Source organism: Tursiops truncatus, chromosome 13 (genome assembly GCF_011762595.2).
Source record: "Tursiops truncatus isolate mTurTru1 chromosome 13, mTurTru1.mat.Y, whole genome shotgun sequence".
Lineage (NCBI taxonomy): Eukaryota > Metazoa > Chordata > Mammalia > Artiodactyla > Delphinidae > Tursiops > Tursiops truncatus.
In genome coordinates this window covers 46,142,706-46,166,761 of record NC_047046.1, presented here as the reverse complement: position 1 = coordinate 46,166,761, position 24,056 = coordinate 46,142,706, and the positions used below count along the sequence as shown (strand labels likewise).

Below are 24,056 nucleotides of genomic sequence, written 5' to 3'. Positions count from 1 at the left end.
AGTGTTTCATACTTCTTGCTCTGGTGCCTCTCACTGTGCTTTGTTCAAGGTTTGTAGACTTAATGAGAGAATAAATGCATAAATAAATCCTGGTGGATTTGAGGATTTGACAAGTCTTGAGAACTGACTGAGTGTCAATGAATAGGGAGATAAGGGAGTCAAAAATGAGTTTCTGCTTTTTAGGTGGAGGGTGTTGGGGTCATTAACAATAATGGACACCTCAGGGGGAGAAATAAGTTTACAGACTAGCATCTCCACTCTTCTGAATGTGGTCCAGTTCTATAAGTCATAAACATTCCTATGTCTTTTACATTTTGAAGAGTTCAAAGTGGAAAAGTCATGATCACAAGTTTGAAAAAGACTGAATGAAAAATAAGAGAATCAATAATATTTATTTACCTTGAAATAAGGCAAGACAGTACAATTATTTTCAAAGATATGAGTTTTTAAAATTTATTCCTCTTTTTCTTAGACCGATTTTGTGAATTGTGGAGGCAGATGCTAGCCTCAATAAATGAGCATACGTCTATTTAATAGGGCTGTACTTTAATTCAAATTGCTCTATTAGACCAAAAAATCTCAGCCAAAATTGACTTCTGGTTACAATTCAGTACTTCTCTCCTATTTATAGAAATCCTAATCAGGTCATCTCTTGTGTACTCTCTGATGATTGAAGAAGATTTAAAAAAATGCAACCTAAAAGAATAATAAGTATTGTAGGTTTTTCTTTATCATTTAATTTGCAAATTAGTCATTTAAAAAAGAATGATGGGAACAATTGTAAAGATAAGACAATTGAGAAATGGTAAGGTATGCAAAGACAGAGAATAGAGTTCCTCGCTAGTCATTTGAACTATGAAAACTTAAAAAAAATTTTTCTTACCTGAGTTGTCAATGCACTCAATAGTATCTGCATTATTGGGTGGTATTTGTGGTGCACCGATATTGGTCAAATCCTAAAGGACAGGAAACATTTTCCCATTTGTAATGATTCTTTTCTTTCAATAATTATACACTGGGTTTGTTCTCAAATTACCTCACATTTTCTAAAAGGATACTGAAAGTAATCTGAACCTCATTTAGAAAGGCTTCCCCGGTTACTGTCATCTAATTTTGATGTACCTTTCTCTTCGTTTTCCCCATCGGCTATCCCAGAACAAATAACAACCTAGACTGTTAGTGAGCACTTACCACAAGTTTGGGCTGCGGTCCTTCCACCGCCCATGAATGCATTGCTCCATCCGTACATTCGGTAACAGGCTTAAAGCTGGCCCTATAACCAGGGACACCTCCACAGTCACAAAACATCAACAAAAGTGGGACCACTGATGGTGAAAAGATAGGAATATTGCAATTAGCAGTGGGACCATATTAAAACAAAACAACCTGCTTTTATGATTAAATTTGAACCCCTAATATAACTCCATTTGATTCTAACATTATTATGAAAGTTTCAGAAAACAAGCTGAATAATGGTGAGATACCAAAATCAATGTGAGCCTCAGACCGCAATCAATTTTTACTTGTTATATAGTATTCAGATTACAGATCATATTATACTATTAAAGCAGATGAGTCTTTTCCCTGTCATTACTTAGGAAAATATTAAAGGAAAAATATTCCTCAGAGACTGTAGCATCTGGCTCATCGCCACTCTAATTTCTATCATCATCCAAGGCAATGTTAAAGACCACCTACAGAATCCATTGGATGTTATACCCTCATGTCTAGATCCTTGACTAGGTCCACTCTAGTGACCATACAATGTGGTCTATCTCTAAATGCTTCCATGCATGGTACTTCCTTTTCATTATCTAAGTATTGTTGTGAAGTAAGTTTTATTATTTCACAGTTGGCCAAAGCAAGGCTCAGAAAACTTGGGTAAACTTTGAGGGACTCAGACAATTGAATTTAGAAGCTGGAGTTTAATTTTTCATCTATTTTGCTCTCCTTTCCTTAGGCTGTGCAGCTTTGGCACAGCATGAAATCCCTTCAAGGTCTAGCCCCTGCCTATCTTTCTAGACTCGACTCTCACCATGCTCTCAAGTACATCCTTTATTTCTTCTATGCTGGAGTCCTTTATTTCAGTTACTTGCACTCTCATTCTTTTGGGATTTTGCACATGGATTTTTTTTCTTCTTATATTCTGTTCCCCTTTTCTTGTCCACTAGGCTACCTCCTATTCATCTGTTAAAACCCAACTCAGAGTTTACTTTCTCTATGTAGCCTTTTCTGATTGTTTCAGTCAGTTATTTCTGACTGTCTTCTTCACTCAAATAGCAATTTGAACCTGTCTGTTATGGTACTTTCCTATTACATTGAGATTCAAAGCAAAAAAGTTTTTATCCTCCACTGCACTCTAAGGGGTCAAGTTGTTTGATGTTTTTTTTCATGTCATAAACCCAACACCAAACATAGAAATTTCTTGATAATTGCACAAAATAAGGATTTGTAAAATATATGTCATCAAAGGATCAGAAAACTTGTTTCCTCTCCACAATTTTTTAGGGGGCACATAAAAACAGGACTGTTAAAGTACTTACATCCTAGGATCAAGAATCCCATGATGAGTAGTCCAATGCCAGCAGGACCAAAATATACATTATCCTCTTTTATTGAACGAAAAGCAGTGGTGCCACCTACACCAAAAGTATTTGTGCTAACAGTGCCAACGTTTTTGTTGGTATCAATGGTAACATCTGAGGAAGTAAGGCCATTTCTGCTAGTACTGGTATTATTATCATTAGACGGTGCACCATCTTTCCCGGAATCACTTTCAAGTTTAATAATAATTGTACCAGTAGAAGTTTTTTGAAGAGCATCTGTAACAAGGTTTAAAATGAAAGAAATATTTTATACATTTAGCGTAATAATTGTTGGACAATACAAAACTATTTTCTCTTTGCATCAGTACTTATTTCAATGTGTTTATTCCCACCAATCCAGTAACTCCGCATATTGTCTCTTGTCTGTGACTCAGTTTTTAAATCAAACCATTACGAATAAATATTAGTGCTTGAGAAAAACTGTCCTATGTGTTGAGAAACATACACAGTAAGCACCACATTATGTATTGGTCAGCAGTGTGTCATAAGCCACTGTGGAGACATTTCTAGACCATGTGTTGCACACCTCCCATGTATTAGACTAGATTTTGCTTGCTGTTTTACTGTCTTTCATCTTCAGTTCTTGTCTTTTTTCCTTTGATGGGCTGACAAAACCAACAGACTTAGGGCAGATTGGTCAGTCATTTGTATAAAAATCTCCTACTGATAAAGTAGCATATCCTCAAACTCACAACCAACAGTTCAAACAACTCATAGGAGAGGGAATTTGGCACTGTTGGGGGAGGGGAATCTTCATATCAATAAAATGAAGCACTTTTGTTTCACAAGCAGATACTCCAAATTTGCTTTTTTCTTATCCTTCAAAGTTTCAGTAAATTATTGTGTTTGTTGACGAAACACAGGAGGAGAGACATCTGTGATTTGTTTCAACTTAATGGTTCCACAATTGCTGTTGGCTTCAGCAAGTTACTATTATTGTTGTTATTATTTCTACTATATAGATGTAAGCGCTGTTGTTAGACTTTGTCCATTGATGTCACTCTAGAATCCGGCACAATGGCTGACGTTTGGTTAGAATTCGATACTTAGTTTCTGGATAAATGAATAAAGATATCCCTGGAAGTACATAACAGAGATAGCTTTACATACAGTCTATCTGATATCAAAGCCCAAGCCCTTTCAGCCCAGCTATGCTGATTCTATTGTTACTGTTTTGTTGGAATACAACAATTCTATTGTACTGTTACTGTTTTTGTTATTTTTATTATTATCATCAGATCTAATGTTTATCCCCAGAAGGTGGTATTTTTTAATGACAAAGGGAATGCTCCCTATTTGCCATCAGCCTACAGTTTAGTAAATTAAAGTTCCAATTTCTCTTTCATGTGTCCAATTAAGCTTGATGTTGGATGTAAGAAAAGGAGGAAACTAGCAATTGCTTAAGACAATTTCAGCACTGAAATAAACTTTATATGTAGATGGAATAAACATTTCGATTTGTAATAAACATTTTAAAAACTACATTTATTTTGACTGATTGTGGAGAAGACCAGCATAATTTGGTAAAAATTCTGAATTGTTGAATGACTTTAAAGAAATGCTGTTTTATTTCTTTTAAACTTGTGAAGCAAGTGGAAATTGTCAATCCCTTCTTAGGACAATTGAAAGAAAAAGAGGAAGAAAGGGAGAGAAGGAGGAAGAAGGGAGGAAGAGAAACTGAAGTAGCAAATATTGCTTAGAATTAGCCTCGAGGAACTTCCCTCCTAGTGATTAGCCTAATTTAATTTTGTTGGTTTTGAAAAGTAATATAAGCATGCTAATTCCAAATTGTTTACACAAAATTGTACATCAACTTTCCAAGGATCATGTAAAGTTAAGTTAACTTGGCTTTGGGTCTGTTTGAAAATAATTTTACAGTAAAATTAAAAATTTTCTATTACTGACATTAATACGAACTAACATTTATTATATATATATATATATATATATATATATTTTTTTTTTTTTTTTGCGGTACGTGGGCCTCTCACTGTTGTGGCCTCTCCCGTTGCGGAGCACAGGCTCCGGATGCGCAGGCTCAGCGGCCATGGCTCATGGGTCTAGCCGCTCCGCGGCATGTGGGATCTTCCCGGACCGGGGCACGAACTCGTGTCCCCTACATCGGCAGGAGGACTCTCAACCACTGCGCCACCAGGGAAGCCCAACTAACGTTTATTGAATGTCAGCACTCGTCTAGTGCTTTATATGTAGTAACTCCTTAAGTACTTCTAAATCCATAATGTTATTGGCCCATTTTATGGAAGAGAAAACTGAGGGATAGATGGGTTAAATAACTTCTCTAAAATCTTAGAGCTAGTAAGTGATGGTACGAGATACCAATCCAGTCTAACTCCAGAGCTCACGGTCTTAACCCTAAATTATAATGCCTCTTGTATCATTCAGGATTTGATTGTATAATACCCAATATGATAACTTTTGTTGGAAAAAGGGTTACTTCAAAAGACAGTAATTAAAATTTTAGTTTCTGAATGTATATATAACTTCCAGTAGACGGGAAAAAATTAAATTGATTTCTTACCATCTATAGATAGAATTGTTCCTTCGTATTTCCCCCCAAGTATTTCATATTGTTGAACAGTAACTTTATTTCTCAAAATAATGATGCCCGTTTTTGAGCCAATAGCGATTAGGTCCGCTGGATTACTTCCCATTTCATATCTGTATTTGAAAGACAATGGTACAAATTAATGTTAGCTATCTAAAGTCAGGGGGTAGAGAAAGAGAGATTTTGATTTTAAACCATGTTTCCAGCCAGTAATTGTAACTCCTGGATATAATTTTCAATTATTGGAGACTTTATTTTGGGGGGGGGCAGTTTCAGCCCCCATCCATTCAGAAATGGATGAAGATTTAAATTTAAGAAAAAAGAATTACTGAGCAGCCACTTGTGATGGAATGTCTATTACATCTAGCCCACTTAGATGTACGAATAACCCTCTGACGCCTGCAGTCTCATTTTCATTTGATTTTGGTAGCATCAGAACTGTCCTGGACAGCCCAGATGCTGCAACTTCCTGGGCTGCTGCTAATTCTAAACTATTCTCTTACCAAAGAAGTTACTTCTTCAGCAGCTTGGCTTTCATCCCTTCCCTATTTCCACTCCCCTCTCCACATACACAGTGAATATACAGGACTTCTTGTGGATTCCAAACTCTGTCCTTGTCTCATGCCTCTATCCTATTCTCTATTCTCTTTCTCTTCTCATCTTTGACTTTGAAGTTTTCCTTCTCATTTATATGTTCGTTAGACAAACATTGGTTAGATAGCTCTCTGTGTCAGGCATTGTGCTAAACTCAGGAAATAGAACTTGGAAAGCAGTCAGATAGGGGTGTGGTCTTCCCTCAGTGAACTCACATCTGTGGAGTACAAGAGAGCTTATCAGTAATGGCGGTGCAGTGTGATAAGAGCTATAACTGAAATACTCACATGGAGTGAGAGGAACACACAGAAAGAACTTTTAAAACTCATTTGTGAGGTCTTTCCACTCCACCATTATTCCTGATCACAAGCACATTTGCAAAATACGTGTGCACATATACACACAGATTTTTATTGATCAAGTAGAAACACTCGGATACGTAGAGTTAAAAAAAAAAACTACACAGCTTAATTTTTCCTCAATGTAACCAATTTTTCATATCAAGGTTATCGTTGACCAATATTACGTGCTGATTAAAGAGAGAAAGTATCTGAAATGCGTTAACTAAATCTAATTGATTTCAATCTGGGCAAATTTGCAATGGTAAAATCAATCCATCAAATTTTCCAAGGGGAATAACCATGATATGTAGTAATCAGCTAACTGGTCAATAAAATATATAAACACAGGAGCATCAAACTTTCCAGATAAAATATTTTCACATTTTAAACCTTCACATTTTTCCATCTTACATTTTGTGCAAATTTTTATATTTTCTTAAGTTAAACAGTCTAAATTAGGTAACAATTCCCCCAATTAGTACGTTTTATGATTGAATTTCAAAAATAGTGACAAATATTTTAATTCAGATACTTTCTAAAAAGAACATATTTACTTAAGTTCAATATGTGGTGAAAATTAGTTGGAAAATGTCAGTCTTACCTAACAGTGGTTGAAGGTAGACCTGTGTCCAGATCAGTAGCTATAAAGTCTCCCAATTGATAGTTTTGTCCCATCTCACGAGTTACTACGAATGTCTTTGAACCTGGACGGAACACTGAGCCTTCAACTACGTTTAACACAGTCACAGAGACTGCAGTTGCTGTGAGTTTATATTGAGACTTAATTGATTGATGAAATTCAACTTTATTTCTAACACCAAGACTAAGTTGAAGATTCTTCGTAGCTTCATAATCTAGGGCCTAGAAAATACATATTGAAATAGTTTTACTATAAGGGGAAAAAACATTCTAGAGGAAAGAGATATTCTTTGATAATAGGCAAAAAAATTCTTACATCTTTTTCTTTAATTAAATATAAATACATATAAATACACACTCTATTCTTACTTTATATTCAATTCAATACAAACACATGAAAATACAGTAAGAAAAAGTCCAATTGTCTTGGATCTTTTGTTGAAAAAGTTGAAAATGTATGAGTTCTAATTGTCCACCAAACTAAAAAACTTAAAATAATACAGGTGGTCAAATCCATGCATTTTGTAATGCAAACAAAGAGAGTTTATGTTAGATGCTATCATTTCAGGTTTCTCAGAAAATAGCTCTATTTATTAGGAAGAATGGGCCAAGTATATCATAGGTTCAATCATTTGACTGATTTTATCCATAAAGAACTATGTACAAGAAATTTTACAATGTATATGTGACTTCTTTCAATAAATCAAATAATAGAATGTATATAAATAATAAAAAGAAATCCATATTTTATTCAACATATCCTGGAAAAATTCACTTTATATTATAAAATTATCAAGTAGTCATTTTCATTATGAAAGACGGTGTCAAAATCCACTACTCATAAAATCCACAACTATGCATTATGCCTATAAATACCAACTATATTTTTTTAAATTTTCATATAACAGTAGTTTAGATGACCATCGATTCACACACTGAGCTCTCTACTTAGCTAAAATGTTCAGTGTTTGCTCTAATATTAGCTTTATTTGCAACTCCAAGAATGGCTATAAAATTATGTATACATATACATCACACACACATATTACATATATATATATAATCCTAACAAAAGAATTAATATATGATGTCATGTCTGGGAGAAAAATGAACATTATTCCCATTTTACAGACAGAGATATTGAGGCCAGATAGATCAATTAATTTTCTAAAGTAATATCATTGTTTGGGGTGAAATAGATTAGGACTCAGTTTCCCCAGCAGGGAAACCTAGATAGTGTAGTGGAAAGAATGTGAACTTAATAGCTAGAGAAGCCTAGGTTTGAATGTCAGCTGTCCTACTTACTAGTGATGAGAACAGAGCAGGTTACAAACTCTCTCTGAACCTCAGTGTATTTATTTATAACGTGGGCATATAACCTATATTACAGGGATGCTGTAGAGAATAAACTAAATCATCCGCACACTGCCTCAGTGAATGGAAGCTGTAGGCATGGTGACACTTTATGAAGACATATGAGACAAATGATCACACATTCCTATGGGGACAGAATTCCTTAGGAGTTTATTTCCCAGAGCAATTCTGAAGGAAGAAAACAGTTAAAAAGAGATTACATTTTACCATGAGGAATACATATTGCATGCATCATGTACAATCCATGCACAGCTATTGCAGATTTTAAAAAATAGACTGACAAGTCTTGTAGCACAGGGTGAAATCTTCACTATCAGCTCCCTAGGAGTCAGACATTTTTCCCCCTCGAATCTCAGAGAAAATTCTACTGCAGGTAAATGTGGTGGATCGGTAATGTAGAGGGGACACAGGAGAACTGTGTTGACTTGGGCCAAATCTCTATGACTTGGACCAAGTCTCTAGTATACTTATGTCTGTAATAAGCCTGGGTCAGCTGCAGAAGTGAGATGAGAATGTGATAATCCTACAATTACAGTAATTTAATTTTAATTCTGTGAAAACACACTGGATGAACTAACAACTTTTAATTTATGTGATGAATGTTATTATGAATAATAATTGATGTACAGTGTTGACAGGGACACTTTTTTTTAGGCAATGTTTAATCTGCTTCAAAAAATATTCTTCAAATGTGTAAAACAAAACCTTAAGGATTAATCGTACTTTGTTGTAAGCATAAAATAAGATTTGTGTTTAAAAATGTATGATCTGTGAGGGAATATTGTATTGCTAGAAAAGAGTTTCAAGTAAAAGTTCAATGCCTGTCTTTATGAAATTATATAAGCAGAAAAACTCTCTATAAAAAAGCTCTATATCATGTATAATTCTAAAACACAGTAATTTTTATTCTTTCACCCACTCAAGTTTGTGAAATGTTAACATCATTTTAAGATTAACACTTTGAAAAAAACCAAGAAAACAAAATATTTAGGATAATTATTCCATACCTTAATAACCTTTAACGTTCCCACATTTGTTCTTTCATTCATTTCTATTTCAAACCAATTTCCCTCATTTCCAGAGATAAAGAAAATGACTGCCATCCAGTTAGCTGAGAACTCCTCATCCAAATCAATTATTCTAATCTGGAGCAAATTTGAATTTAGAACATTTTCTTCAATACTTATGGAATACTGAAACAAGAAGTAAAAAATTTTAGCACAAACTATGTGAGAAATAGAACTATATTAGTTTTATATAGAATGTTTATAGTTATTCATGATATAGGAAAGAGATCTATGTTTGTGGTCTCACTTTTCATTGTTCACATAGGGGTTTTTTCATATGTATTACGTAGACAAACATGAGATGAAATATTTGTGTACATTTGGGTTGTGTGTGACTAAAGATAACATGTACGTATATAAATAGAATTGTTTGAACAAATTTTAGAAGGTAATGAACCTAAAGTTGTTGTTAAATTCAAGGACTAATACTTACTGATGACTGTTCCATGTATGGGAAGTTATCATTGACATCGAGGATTTTAATGCTGCATTCACACTCTGCTGCCATACCATCTGCCCCACCATCACGGTCTGAGCCTCTTACAACTAGAGAGTACTGGCCATATTGCTAAAAATACACACAACAAACAATACCACAGTTGATGTAGACAGTTTTTATTTTGTCTCATACAAGGATCTTTTAAAATGTTGGATCAACATTTACATAAATCTATGATGAAGATAGAGGTAACACAGAATATTGAAAATTCGAAAATCTCACATGAATCAATATGAAGTTGCCACTTCTATTCCCAAAAATTCTTATTCAGCATCATTTAAAAGAAGCAAAAATTTTAAAAGACATCATTCCTTATTATATGTTGAAAAAGTTCATAAAGGGTGAAGAAGAACAAAATGATCAGGAGGGGAGAGATTAAGATTTACTAAGAATTTATGGAATTAAAATTCTGTACCCCAAATTATCAACCCCTGAAGAATAAAGAGATAGCAAATGGTTTGCATTTTTTGGGGGGTGGCAGTACAGTTATTGATGATCTGTTTTCTTGATTCTACACAAAGGTACTTAAATTTTTAGAAGCTGGTAAAAGCCATGAAGCCTTTCCCAGACACATGCATATATGCATCCTCACTCAAAGTTGTGGATATAATTTTAGAGGATTCATAGTTAGAGACGTCTTGAGGGTTCTCCACAAATGCCAGGTTAAGACTATCTGCTCTGAGAAAAAGGGAGAGGGCTCAAATCAATAAGATTGGAAATGAAAAAGGAGAAGCTATAAAGGACACCACAGAAATACAAAGGATCATTAGAGAAAACTACAAGCAACAGTATGCCAATAAAATGGACAACCTGGAAGAAATGGACAAATTCTTAGAAAGGTACAATCTCCCAAGACTGAACCAGGAAGAAATAGAAAATATGAACAGACCAATCACAAGTACTAAAATTGAAACTGTGATTAAAAAACTCCCAACGAACAAAAGTCTAGGACCAGATGCCTTTGCAGGCAAGTTCTATCAAACATTTAGAGAAGAGTTAACATGGATTTCTTCTTCTGAAACTATTCCAAAAAATTGCAGAGGAAGGAATACTCCCAAACTCACTCTATGAGGCCACCATCACCCTGATACCAAAATCAGACACAATTTCCACAAAAAAAGAAAACTACAGGCCGATATCACTGATGAAAATAGACGCAAAAATCCTCAACAAAATACCAGCAAACAGAATCCAACAATACATTAAAAGGATCATACACCGTGATCAAGTGGGATTTGTCCCAGTGATGCAAGGATTTTTCAATATCCGCAAATCAATCATTGTGATACACCACATCAACAAACTGAAGAATAAAAACCATATGATCATCTTAATAGATGCAGAAAAAGCTTTTGACAAAATTCAACATCCATTTATGATAAAAACTCCCCAGAAAGTGAGCATAGATGGAACCAACCTCAACATAATAAAGGCCATATATAACAAACTCACAGCCAACATCGTTCTCAATGGTGAAAAACTGAAACCATTTCCCCTAAGATCAGGAACAAGACAAGGTTGCCCAATCTCACCACGGTTATTCAACATAGTTTTGGAAGTTTTAGCCACAGCAATCAGAGAAGAAAAAGATATAAAAGGAATCCAAATTGGAAAAGAAGAAATAAAGCTGTCACTGTTTGCAGATGACATGATACTATACATAGAGAATCCTAAAGATGCTACCAGAAAACTACTAGAGCTAATCAATAAATTTGGTAGAGGAGCAGGATACAAAATTAATGCACAGAAATCTCTTGCATTCCTATACACTAATGATGAAAAATCTGAAAGTGAAATTAAGAAAACACTCCCATTTACCATTGCAAATATCTAGGAATAAAATATATAGGAATAAACCTACCTAAGGAGACAAAAGACCTGTATGCAGAAAATTAAAAGACACTGATGAAAGAAATTAAAATAGATGGAGAGATATACCATGTTCTTGGATTGGAAGAATCAGCATTGTGAAAATGACTATACTACCCAAAGCAATCTACAGATTCAATGCAATCCCTATCAAACTACCACTGGCATTTTTCACAGAACTAGAACAAAAAATTTCACAATGTGTATGGAAACACAAAAGACCCCGAATAGCCAAAGCAATCTTGAGAAAGAAAAACAGAGCTGGAGGAATCAGACTCCCTGACTTCAGACTATACTACAAAGCTACAGTAATCAAGACAGTATGGTACTGGCACAAAAACAGAAATATAGATCAATGGAACAGGATAGAAAGCTCAGAGATAAACCCACATGCATATGGTTACCTTATCTTTGATAAAGGAGGCAAGAATATACAATGGAGAAAAAACAGCCTCTTTAATAAGCGGTGCTGGGAAAACTGGACAGCCACATGTAAAAGAATGAAATTAGAATACTCCCTAATACCATACACAAAAATAAACTCAAAATGGATTAAAGACCTAAATGTAAGGCCCGACACCATCAAACTCTTAGAGAACATAGGCAGAACACTCTATGACATATATCACAGCAAAATCCTTTTGACCCACATCCTAGAGAAATGGAAATAAAAACAAAAATAAACAAATGAGACCTAATGAAACCTCAAAGCTTTTGCACAGCAAAGGAAACCATAAATAAGACGAAAAGACAACCTTCAGAATGGGAGAAAATATTTGCAAATGAAGCAACTGACAAAGGATTAATCTCCAAAACATACAAGCAACTCATGCAGCTCAATATCAAAAAAACAAACAATCCAATCCAAAAATGGGCAGAAGACCTAAATAGACATTTCTCCAAAGAAGATATACAGATTTCCGAAAGGCACATGAAAAGATGCTCAACATCGCTAATTATTAGAGAAAGGCAAATCAAAACTACAGTGAGATATCACCTCACACCAGCCAGAATGGCCATCATCAAAAATCTACAAACAGTAAATGCTGGAGAGGGTGTGGAGTAAAGGGAACCCTCTTACACTGTTGGTGGGAATGTAAATTGGTACAGCCACTCTGGAGAAAAGTATGGAGGTTCCTTTAGAAACTAAAAATAGAGCTACCATATGATCAGCAATCCTACTTCTGGGCATATATCTGGAGAAAAACATGGTTCGAAAGCATACATGCACCCCAACGTTCATTGCAGTACTGTTTACAATAGATGAAAGCAACCTAAATGTCCATTGACAGATGAATGGATAAAGAAGATGTGTTACATACATACAATGGATATTAGCCATTAAAAAGAGTGAAATACTGCCAGTTGCAAGAACATGGATGTACCTGAAGATTATCATACTAAGTGAAGTAAGTCAGACAGAGAAAGACAATATCATATGATATCACTTATATACAGAATCTAAAAAAAAAAAAGATACAAATGGACTTACTTACAAAGTGGAAACAGACTCACAAACTTAGAGAATGAACTTACGGTTACCAGTGGGGGAAGGGTGGGGGGACGGATAGATTGTGAGCTTGGGACTGACATGTACACACTGCTATGTTGAAAATAGATAACCAACAAGGACCTACTGTATAGCACAGGGAACTCTGCTCAATATTATGTAACAACCTAAATGGGAAAGTAATTTGAAAAAGAATAGATACATGTATATGTATAACTGAATCACCTTGCTATATACCTGAAGCTATCACAACACTATTAATAACTATACTCCAATAAAAAGTTTAAAAAATAAAATAGTTAACCAACAAGAACATACTGTATAGCACAGGAAACACTGCTCAATATTCTGTAATAACCTAAATGGGAAAAGAATTTGAAAAAGAATAGATACATTTATACGTATAACTGAATCACTTTGTTGCACACCTGAAACTAACATAACATTGTTAATCAACTATAATCCAAAAAAAAAAAATTAGAAAGAATAAAATATCTGCTCTGGTGGCTTGCCAGTGATTGCAGAGTTCCTTTACTTTTTAGAGCTCTTCACCATTACAACTCTTTTCATGTTAAAGGAAACCCACTGGGCCCTTTAAGAAAGTTTGAGAGAGAAATACCTAAATAGTCAATTTCTTCTTATGGTAATTTTCAAACAAGTAAAAAAGGACATAATGGTAACCTAGAAACTGATGGCATTTGGATCAATAAAGAGTGTTAAAATAATCTGATTTATCCTAAATCTAGGAATCATTAGCAGGGAGATGTCATTTTAAAATAAGTATAATACTTAAAATGAAATTTAATTAAATATCAAATAGAAAATAAAACTTCCTCATTTATAACTCTAAAATATATGCACATCAGTTATATTCTATCCACATTAAAAAACGTAATGGAAAAAGTTGATATTTTAAAATTAAAACAAGGGACCACATGACATTATGGAAACCATGCAATGCTGGTTCTAATTTGGTAACAATCAGTAATTATGTTTTTATTTGTAAATGAAAAGACTGGCCTGGATGTTACTTAATTCCTATCCATCATTCTGATTCTGTGATTCATTTCCCAAAGTACTCAGTGGGCTGTCAGTAGGTGAGATATAGGAAGAGAAAAAAAAAAGGGTTCTCTTAAATGCGCCTAGGATATGCTGGCTCAAAGAAAGATAAACAAACAAATAAACAAAACAAAAAGGAAAGATAAACAAGTTTCTTAGCCTGTAAAAATTCTTGGAGCTTCTACCGTGTTCACACTCATTGCGACTCACCAAGATGGGAGACATAATAGCAATTGTTTCTTAAATTTATTTCATTATAGGACATACTTTAAAAGAAAAAAAAAAGGAGCTTTTGCCTCTACCTTGTGTGTATTTTTATGTACTCTCAGAATGTAGTTTTCTTACATTGAGACAAATGCTAAGTAAGATTAAATGAAAAATGAGTATAAAATCTATTTGAGGGATTCCTATTTTTTTCACCTCACAGATATTTATGTCATTACCATTATGTGAAAAGGTTATGTAATTAAAATTTTAAAGTACTGTTTTCTTTTTTTTTTTCTTACAACTCTTTCTTTTAGAATCAGTTCCTTTGAGACTACAGCTCACTCAAAGAAAAAAGAATTACCTCTCTGTCCAGAAAAGTATTCATTGTTCGAATTTCTGCAGTGTATCTGTTGATAATAAACATTGGTGAATCAGAAGGTTCTTGTCTTACGATCTTGAAGGCTATTTTTGAGTTCAAATTATTTGGTTCATCTGCATCAGTAGCATTGAGCATCATCACCAGTGTATCTAGAAATTAGGAGAAATTGATTGCAAATGGACAGTTTGAATTTTTGTTGTAGTATAATATATATTGTTTTTCCCACAAGGTGTTAGGGTTAGTTGGTCCATATAATGGGCACTCTGTCATTTTCCCTTTCTACTGCTTCGACATACCAATATCTTAGCTCCTTTCTATACCTTTGTCTTGATGAAAAGATCACATTTTACCAGGGACCTTAGACATTGCTGATAGCTAGAAAACAAAGAAATATTTTCTTCTGCCTTTTCATTTCTTATTCTAGTATAATTCTTTTTTAAAAAGGCTGCTATGGTGAAACAAAATGATATAAGGCCAGACCAACTCATTCCCAACTATAGCACTTTCTAGCTATGTGATCTTGGCCTCAGTTTCCACATCTATAAACAGGGATGATAATAGTACCATCCTCATTGAGTTAATGAAAGAATTAAACATCTATATGAAGAAAATCATGTGAAGTTCCTATTGAATAGTGCACATTCAATAAATATATATTATTGTTGTATTTTGCGTGGTCTCTAGTAAAATGCTAAGTAACTAGTAGGTTTAAAAAAATGCTTGTTTAATTACCTACTTTGTCCTATCCCTCACTTTTTCCAGTAATCTTATTAGCAGTTTTGATGAAGAACAGTGGAGAATGTGAAAAGCTTCCAGCATTCATAAACTAGACTTCTCTACAATCAACTCTGTTCCAAGCACAATTGGCCTGTCTGTAGACACCAACTACCAGCTCCCATTTCTCTCTCCCTCAATCTCTGTGTGTGTATTCATTTCAGCATCATTTTTTAAATGTTTTCAGAGGCATTTAATTCATTAATTCTGGTGCGTTCATACAATGAAATCTAATGAAATTGTTAAAAGGAATGAAGAAACATGTATTTCCTAATATGGAAATATGTTCAAAATATATTTCGATAAAAACTCACATTGTGGATAAGTATGTAAAATATGGTCACATTTGTTTCTTCTTTGGAAACACGTTTATATATATTTACATGATTATAGAAAGTATGTACCTAAGTAACTAGTGATGGTACTTGCCCCTGAAAAACGGTGCTAGGGAGAGCAAAGAACGCATTTCTATTGTGTTTTTACTCATATTTTGTGAATTTTTACAACAAACATTCTTTTTTTTTTTAAACATCTTTATCGGAGTATAATTGCTTTACAGTGTTGTGTTAGTTTCTGCTGTATAACAAAGTGAATCAGCTATAGGCATATGTATATCCCCATATCCCCTCCCTCTTGTGTCTCTCTCCCATTTCCCTTATCCCATCCCTGTAGGTGGTTGCAAAGCACTGAGATGATCTCCCTGTGCCATGCAGCTGCTTCCCACTAGCTATCTATTTTACATTTGGTAGTGTATATATTATCAATGCTACTCTCTCACTTCGTCCCAGCTTACCCTTCCCCCGCCCGTGTCCTCATTCTCTATGTCTGTGTCTTCATTCCTGTTCTTCCCCTAGGTTAATCAGAACCTTTTTTTTTTTTTTAAGATTCTATATATATGTGTTAGCATACAGTATTTGATTTTCTCTTTCTTACTTCACTCTGTATGACAGACTCTAGGTCCATCCACCTCACTACAAATAACTCAGTTTTGTTTCTTTTTATGGTTGAGTAATATTCCATTGTATACATGTGCCACATCTTCTTTATCCATTCATCTGTTGATGAACACTTAGGTTGCTTCCATGTCCTGGCTGTTGTAAATAGTGCTGCAATGAACATTGTGGTACATGACACTTTTTGAATTATGGTTTTCTCAGGGTATATTCCCAGTAGTGGGATTGCTGGGTCATATGGTACTTCTATTTTTAGTTTTTTAAGGAACCTCCATAGTGTTCTCCATAGTGGCTATATCAGTTTACATTCCCACCAACAATGCAAGAGGGTTCCCTTTTCTCCACACACTCTCAGCATTTATTATTTGTAGATTTTTTATAATGGCCATTCTGACTGGTGTGAGGTGATACCTCATGGTAGTTTTGATTTGCAATTCTCTGTGATTAGTGAGGTTGAATATCTTTTCATGTGTTTGTTGGCAATCTGTATACCTTCTTTGGAGAAATGTCTACTTAGGTCTTCTGCCCATTTTTGGGTTAGGTTGTTTGTTTTTTTGATATTGAGCTGCATGAGCTGCTTGTATATTTTGGAGATTAACCCTTTGTCAGTTGCTTCATTTGCAAATATTTTCTCCCATTCTGAGGGTTGTCTTTTCGTCTTGTTTATGGTTTCCTTTGCTGTGCAAAAGCTTTGAAGTTTCATTAGGTCCCATTTGTTTATTTTTGTTTTTATTTCCATTTCTCTAGGAGGTGGGTCAAAAAGGATCTTGCGGTGATTTATGTCATAGAGTATTCTGCCTGTGTTTTCCTCTAAGAGTATTATAGTGTCTGGATTTACATTTAGGTCTTTAATCCATTTCGAGTTTATTATTGTGTATGGTGTTAGGGAGTGTTCTAATTTCATTCTTTTCCATGTAGCTGTCCAGTTTTCCCAGCACCATTTATTGAAGAGGCTGTCTTTTCTCCATTGCATATCCTTGCCTCCTTTATCAAAGATAAGGTGATCATATGTGTGTGGGATTATCTCTGGGCTTTCTATCCTGTTCCATTGATCTATATTTCTGTTTTTGTGCCAGTACCGTACTGTCTTGATTACTATAGCTTCGTAGTATAGTCTGAAGTCTGGGAGCCTGATTCCTCCAGCTCCAGTTTTCTCTTTCAAGATTGTTTTGGCTATTCGGGGTCTTTTGTGTTTGCATACAAACTGTGCAATTTTTTGTTCTAGTTCTGTGAAAAATGCCATTGGTAGTTTGATATGGATTGCATTGAATCTGTAGGTTGCTTTGGGTAGTATAGTCATTTTCACAATAGTGATTCTTCCAATCCAGAAGCATGGTATATCGCTCCATCTGTTTATTTTATCTTTGATTTCTTTCATCACTGTTTTATAGTTTTCTGAATACAGGTCTTTTGCCTCCTTAGGTAAGTTTATTCCTAGGTATTTTATTCTTTTTGTTGAAATGGTAAATGGGATTGTTTCCTTAATTTCTCTTTCTGATCTTCCATTGTTAGTGTATAGGAATGCAAGAGATTTCTGTGCATTAATTTTGTATCCTGCTACTTTACCAAATTCATTGATTAGCTCTAGTAGTTTTCTGGTAGCATCTTTAGGATTCTCTATGTATAGTATCATGTCATCTGCAAACAGTAACAGTTTTACTTCTTTTCCGATTTGGATTCCTTTTATTTCTTTTTCTTCTCTGATTGCTGTGGCTAAAACTTCCAAAACTATGTTGAATAACCGTGGTGAGATTGGGCAACCTTGTCTTGTTCCTGATCTTAGGGGAAATGGTTTCAGTTTTTCACCATTGAGAACGATGCTGACTATGGGTTTGTCATATATGGCCTTAATTATGTTGAGGTAGGTTCCCTCTATGCCTACTTTCTAGAGAGCTTTTATCATAAATGGGTGTTGAATTTTGTCAAAAGCTTTCTCTGCATCTATTGAGATGATCATATTGTTTTTCTCTTTCAATTTGTTAATATGGTGTATCACACTGATTGATTTGCGGATATTGAAAAATCCTTGCATCACTGGGCAAATCCCACTTGATCACGGTGTATGATCCTTTTAATGTATTGTTGGATTCTGTTTGCTCGTTATTTTGCTGAGGATTTTTGCATCTGTGTTCATCAGTGATATTGGCCTGTAGTTTTCTTTCTTTGTGACATCTTTGTCTGGTTTTGGTATCACGGTGATGGTGGCCTCATAGAATGAGTTTGGGAGTGTTCCTCTCTCTGCTATATTTTGGAAGAGTTTGAGAAGGATAGGTGTTAGCTCTTCTCTAAATGTTTGATAGAATTCGCCTCTGAAGCCATCTGGTCCTGGGTTTTTGTTTGTTGGAAGATTTTTTTTTTTTTTTTTTTTTTTTTTTTGCGGTACGCGGGCCTCTCACTGTTGTGGCCTCTCCCGTTGCGGAGAACAGGCTCCGGATGCACAGGCTCCGGATGCACAGGCTCAGCGGCCATGGCTCACGGGCCCAGCCACTCCACGGCATGTGGGATCTTCCCGGACTGGGGCACAAACCCTTGTCCCCTGCATCGGCAGGCGGACTCTCAACCACTGCGCCACCAGGGAAGCCCTGGAAGATTTTTAATCACAGTTTCAATTTCAGTGCTTGTTATTGGACTGTTCATATTTTCTATTTCTTCCTGGTTCAGTCTCGGAAGGTTGTGCTTTTCTAAAGATTTGTCCATTTCTTCCAGGTTGTCCGTTTTATTGGCCTATAGTTGCTTGTAGTAATCTCTCATGATCCTTTGTATTTCTGCAGTGTCAGTTGTTACTTCTCCCTTTTCATTTCTAATTCTGATGATTTGAGTCTTCTCCCTTTTTTTCTTGAGGAGTCTGGCTAATGGTTTATCATTCTTGTAGCAGCATTTTTTAAAGTTTAAACTGTAGGTATAGTATTTTAACGAATAGAATTAAAATGTAAGAATTATTTGAACTTACAAGAAGTTATACCACTTAACAGTTAAAAGTAACTATGGTATGTTGAAGTTTTGAATTCAAATGAGACATTATCTCTGCTGTTTTTTTAAATATATCTAGGACAATCTTCAATGGTACACTAAGCAGTTAATATACTATCCCACCCAAGTGACTGAATATTTGGCAGTTAAAATATTTCCTTTTACAGTAATCCATAAGGAAGCAATTGCACGTTTAGAATTTTAAAGCCCTTGTGTAAATACTGGTTCTAGTTTCTAGATTTTCTGGTGCCCCTGTACTATCATTCCTTGAGATGGTCAGCTTTAAATATATTGTACATGGAGGACCAAAGAGGATTAGGTTTGTAATACATTTCCAATACATACTATCAGTGACTTGAGTAAAAACAAACAAAACCCATATTTATTAAATCATATATAAGAAGGGGCAACAATGCTTGTTTTGCATTTATTTGTTGTCAAAGAAAAGCTCTTTAAGATTATGGCTACCAAATAGCTAGTCTGGAAGTGATTTCTATGAGTGACTTTAGAGTCGTTAAAATTAAAAAAAAAAAAAAAAAGGCAGTATAAATAGAAATGGATGAGATTCCCCTTCAAAGTAGTCAGGTTGGGAGGCTAAATTCTCCCAGTGCCTCTGTCACCATTGTGCAAAGTACTTTTGGATTTTTTCCTTAGGAATCTACTACAGAGCTGGTGTGTGAGAAAATGCTTCCTATTACTTTAGAGTTGCTCCTTGTGTATGACAGTTGGAGCTGCTTCCACAGTTGAGGGTAAAGCCATTATGGAGATTTCCTCATGCCTTCCTGTTCTACATGCTTTTCCAACCTTATCTTTTACATTCATGATGTAGTACCTTGACAGAGTTTAGCCTCTAGTTGTCTGGCTGTTAAGAATGATCTGGAAGCTAAAATAGTCTTGTTTACTTAATAAAGTAGACTACTTACTGGCATTAGAATTTTCTTCTATTTGTCCTAGAAACGTAGACATAGAAAATACCGGAGGGTTGTCATTTATATCCAAAACCCTGACTCTGAGCTCGAGAACTCTCTCTAAATCTTGACCCAGTGAATCCACAGCCCGACAATAGATCTAGGAGAGAAAAGAGGAATAATTACATGGTGCAACACGTATTTATTAAGTTCTTGCTTTCTCTGAGCATTATGCTAGGCATTGTGGGAAACTAAAAGAACAGTAAGACATATTATTTCCTACTTGAAGGTAGATACAAGTAGTACTTATAATCAATAAGGGGAGGCAAACACTAACTCAAAATCCCATTTGAGAAAAGGTAACATGATAAGTTACACGAAGGAAGAACAAAATTACTGTGACTTCATAGGAGGATGTAATGATTGAGAGATCTTCCAAGAAAATTTCAACAGGTGGAGCAGGGAATTGGCAGGGTGTTTCAAGCAAAGGGATTTACGTGAGGAAGGAAACGGAATGGTGAAAACTCGTTGTTGGAATTAGGAATAGGGCTTATGGGACTTGAGAATGTGACAAAGGAGAGTCACACGGGGGCTTCAGAGAAATATAGCATTCATGGGATAGGTGTGGCTATGTGGGTGTTTATATTATTATTTGGTGTATGTAGGTGTAATGTATACTATTTTGCCTATGTGATATACTTCATATAAAATGCATTGTGCATCAGGAAAAGCTAATAGGCTGGCATGTTGATTTAGAGTTTTCAGGGAAACATTGTGGGAGACAAGGCAGGAATACAGACTTGGAACAGAAGACTAAGGAATTAAAGTAGTTTGAGGCATACGGAAAAGCAGTATGAGTGAAAGCCTGCAAGCATAGATTACTATTTGGAGGCATTTTGGAAAATTATGGGGTTTGAATAGAAGAGGTTACAAGATCAAAGAAAGTTTTAAAAATGTCTTTAGTTTTATTTTTCAAGTATTAACAAGTGTTGACCCTAATGATAGATGGAAATGGATTAGCAGCCAATGGAGCAAGCAGAAGAAAGATGAAAAAACAAAGTTGATTGATTAAGGTTCTTGGACAGGTAATTATGGGAAAATAGATAGCTTTTGGGATAAGCAGCTGAGAGAAAGAAGAAAATCGATCCCATTTTTGGATTTAATTCAGAACATTTCTGAACTGGAGGAGAGAGAATTAATTGTGGGAGTTTGTGATGAAGGGCCTCAGACTTTTTAATGAAGTTGGTCACATGTCAGCTTCATAAAGTGGAAATGAGGCGGAGGGTTTGAAGTTTTGTCACAGCAACTGTAAAGAATAGAGTGAGATTCGTTAAGGGTGAATTAAAGTATCTCCAAGGCACATCCTGAGTTCAAGTTCACATTGAGCAATGTGATTTTATCATAAAGTATGTTCACTCAGGAAAGACTCCATCAGGAGCTTCAGAATCATCATTTGGCACTGGAGTTAGGAGGAACCGATATTCTCAACTGAATTAAAGTAAAAGAAGTTAGGTGCTTGCCATTCCAAACAAACACTTTAGCTTGACACCGGGGACTGACCAGAGGTTAGCATTTTTGCTAAGGCAGTTAAGCAAACACTCCTTTCTCTCTTAATCTTTTGTTTCTTTTGGGTCATAAGATGCTCATGAAATAAGGGACAACCAAAAATGCCTAATATTGAGACTCGTGAAATCAAATCAAGTATGATCTGAGCTTAAGATAGTCCAAAAATAATGTAGGCCTGAACATACATATTCACCCACTTACGATGAAAAAAGGGGTGACCTCTCGATCAACTATGGATGTTATATTAATTTCACCAGTTTTTTGATTAATAACAAAGATTCCGTAAGGTGGTTGATCAATTCCTACTCCAGAGATGCGGTATGTAACTTGCTGGTTTGCAGCACAATCTGAGTGAATCTGCAGAAAGAGCACAGGTGAAAACATACATTACAGGGAGCAAATCAAGAGTGCTATGTCAAGAGTGCAATTCTCAACTATCTTGAGAATTGTTGAATGTGAGTATCTGTTATCTTTTGAGAAATGCTGGAAATAGAGAATTATTTTCCTAGATAAGAGGAATAATAACAGCTTTATATTTTCAATGGTAAATGACAATGTAATAAAAGAAATTCAATTTCTGTTTCTATCAAATTAGAAAAAAGTAAAATATCACCCTAATAAATCTAAATCTATGCAGTCATCTTTCATGCATTCATTCATTCAACATTTACAATGGATCGTTATTATTTTTAGTCTCTGTGCTAACGTTGAGGCTACAGTAGAGAGCTCCTTGCAGTCTTAAGGAGTTTACCAATATTATTACATAACTTTGATTTTTTGATTAAAAAAATTTTTAATGCAAAGTTTTAGAAGAAAGTTTAAAGTAGATTTATGTAGGCGACAAGAGTTATCTGACTGTGTAGAAGATTTTAATTTTGAAAATGACGAGGATGTGAAACCAGGGCTCTCTTGGAAATAAAAAATTGTATGACTGTAAGCAATCTTATGGGGAAATCTCTGTGTAAATTTGTGTATATATGTTTGTATGTGTGAATCTGTGTGTGGGGATATGTTTCCGTGTGTGTGTGTGCGCACATGCGTGTGAGCACGTGTGTGCGCACATGAGTGTGAGCACGTGTGTGCAAAAGGAAGAAAAGGGAAAATAAAAGGAAAAGAGCATATGAAACAGGGTACATTGTGAATGTCCATAACAAAGCCAAAAGTAGGAATTCAATTCTAAGAAATTAGGAGGCAGAAGTAGCACACATTGAAATAGTTCCTGTGAATGTGCTGAGCATTAAATTCATTGTATAAATCACTATATTTTTTTCATCTAGAGTTTGGGGTGACATATGATCATGTATATTAATTTCACCAGTGTGGTGAGTCAATGTTTAACTGTTTACCCGAGTGCCTAAATTTCTTAATTTATACTTTTAATGGCTTCAATTTTCATAATCTGAATGGCTATAGTTTTGTTCTGTATCATAATTTCTCAGTGAGATGTGTTCATAAAATATTTAAAAGATAGGTTCTTTTGAAAATTTAACTCCATCCATTCTGATTTTCGATTTTATGCTTTGGGGTTGATACTTACTTTGGCGATTGGGTTCCTCTTTGAGTTGTCCTCACCTTCACGGCAGGCTGCAGCGAACTTGATCCACTCACGTTTTTGCCTCCTGATGGAACGCCACTTGATGGTGCCATTTTTACTGTTATAATCTCTGACCTTGGGTGGGCAGGATAAAGTAATAGTATCTATTAACTTTTATTCATAATTCACATTCCACTGGAGCTTTTGGAGGATGGGGTAATTATAATGTCAGAAAGAGAGGATGTTTCATTGGGAAAATTGGTAATTTTGATAATCTATTAATTTTAGCATCACATTAACTTTACTTATAAGGATGAATTGTCTTTGGAAAATATGTTGCTTCTCCCAAACCATTTTTCTTATTTTTAATTTGGAAAAAATTAATTTGCTATATGTTACCTGGATTTGAAATTCACTGTTAACTTCCAGCACCACCTATAAAAAATAAGATAACCATAATTAATTTTTAACTGAATGCTTTGTAATTCATGCTATCTCACTGCTTAAAAAAAATTAAGCAATAGTCTTGTGAGTCATTAGCAGGTGAATCTAGTTTTATCTCTCAAGTTCTGATGACTATGCTAAGGATTCCTTTATGTTTGGTTTTTACCTTTCAATTTTACTCTTCTTTTCATTACTTT

At 35.0% G+C, this 24,056-nt stretch overlaps 1 protein-coding gene across 1 annotated transcript in view; it reads right to left on the bottom strand.

Annotated features, from left to right (window-relative positions):
- DSG1 (desmoglein 1) overlaps positions 1–24,056 on the bottom strand; it is a 41,683-nt gene that overhangs the window by 8,225 nt on the left and 9,402 nt on the right. Inside the window, exons 2-13 of the mRNA XM_019930454.3 lie at positions 23,815–23,850; positions 23,419–23,550; positions 22,083–22,238; positions 20,331–20,475; positions 14,693–14,859; positions 9,621–9,755; positions 9,128–9,313; positions 6,709–6,968; positions 5,146–5,285; positions 2,544–2,822; positions 1,192–1,325; positions 884–956 (exon numbers count right to left, since the gene is read on the bottom strand). Of these exons, the coding sequence (XP_019786013.1) occupies positions 884–956; positions 1,192–1,325; positions 2,544–2,822; positions 5,146–5,285; positions 6,709–6,968; positions 9,128–9,313; positions 9,621–9,755; positions 14,693–14,859; positions 20,331–20,475; positions 22,083–22,238; positions 23,419–23,550; positions 23,815–23,850 (1,843 nt within the window). The remainder of the gene's footprint in view (positions 1–883; positions 957–1,191; positions 1,326–2,543; positions 2,823–5,145; positions 5,286–6,708; positions 6,969–9,127; positions 9,314–9,620; positions 9,756–14,692; positions 14,860–20,330; positions 20,476–22,082; positions 22,239–23,418; positions 23,551–23,814; positions 23,851–24,056) is intronic.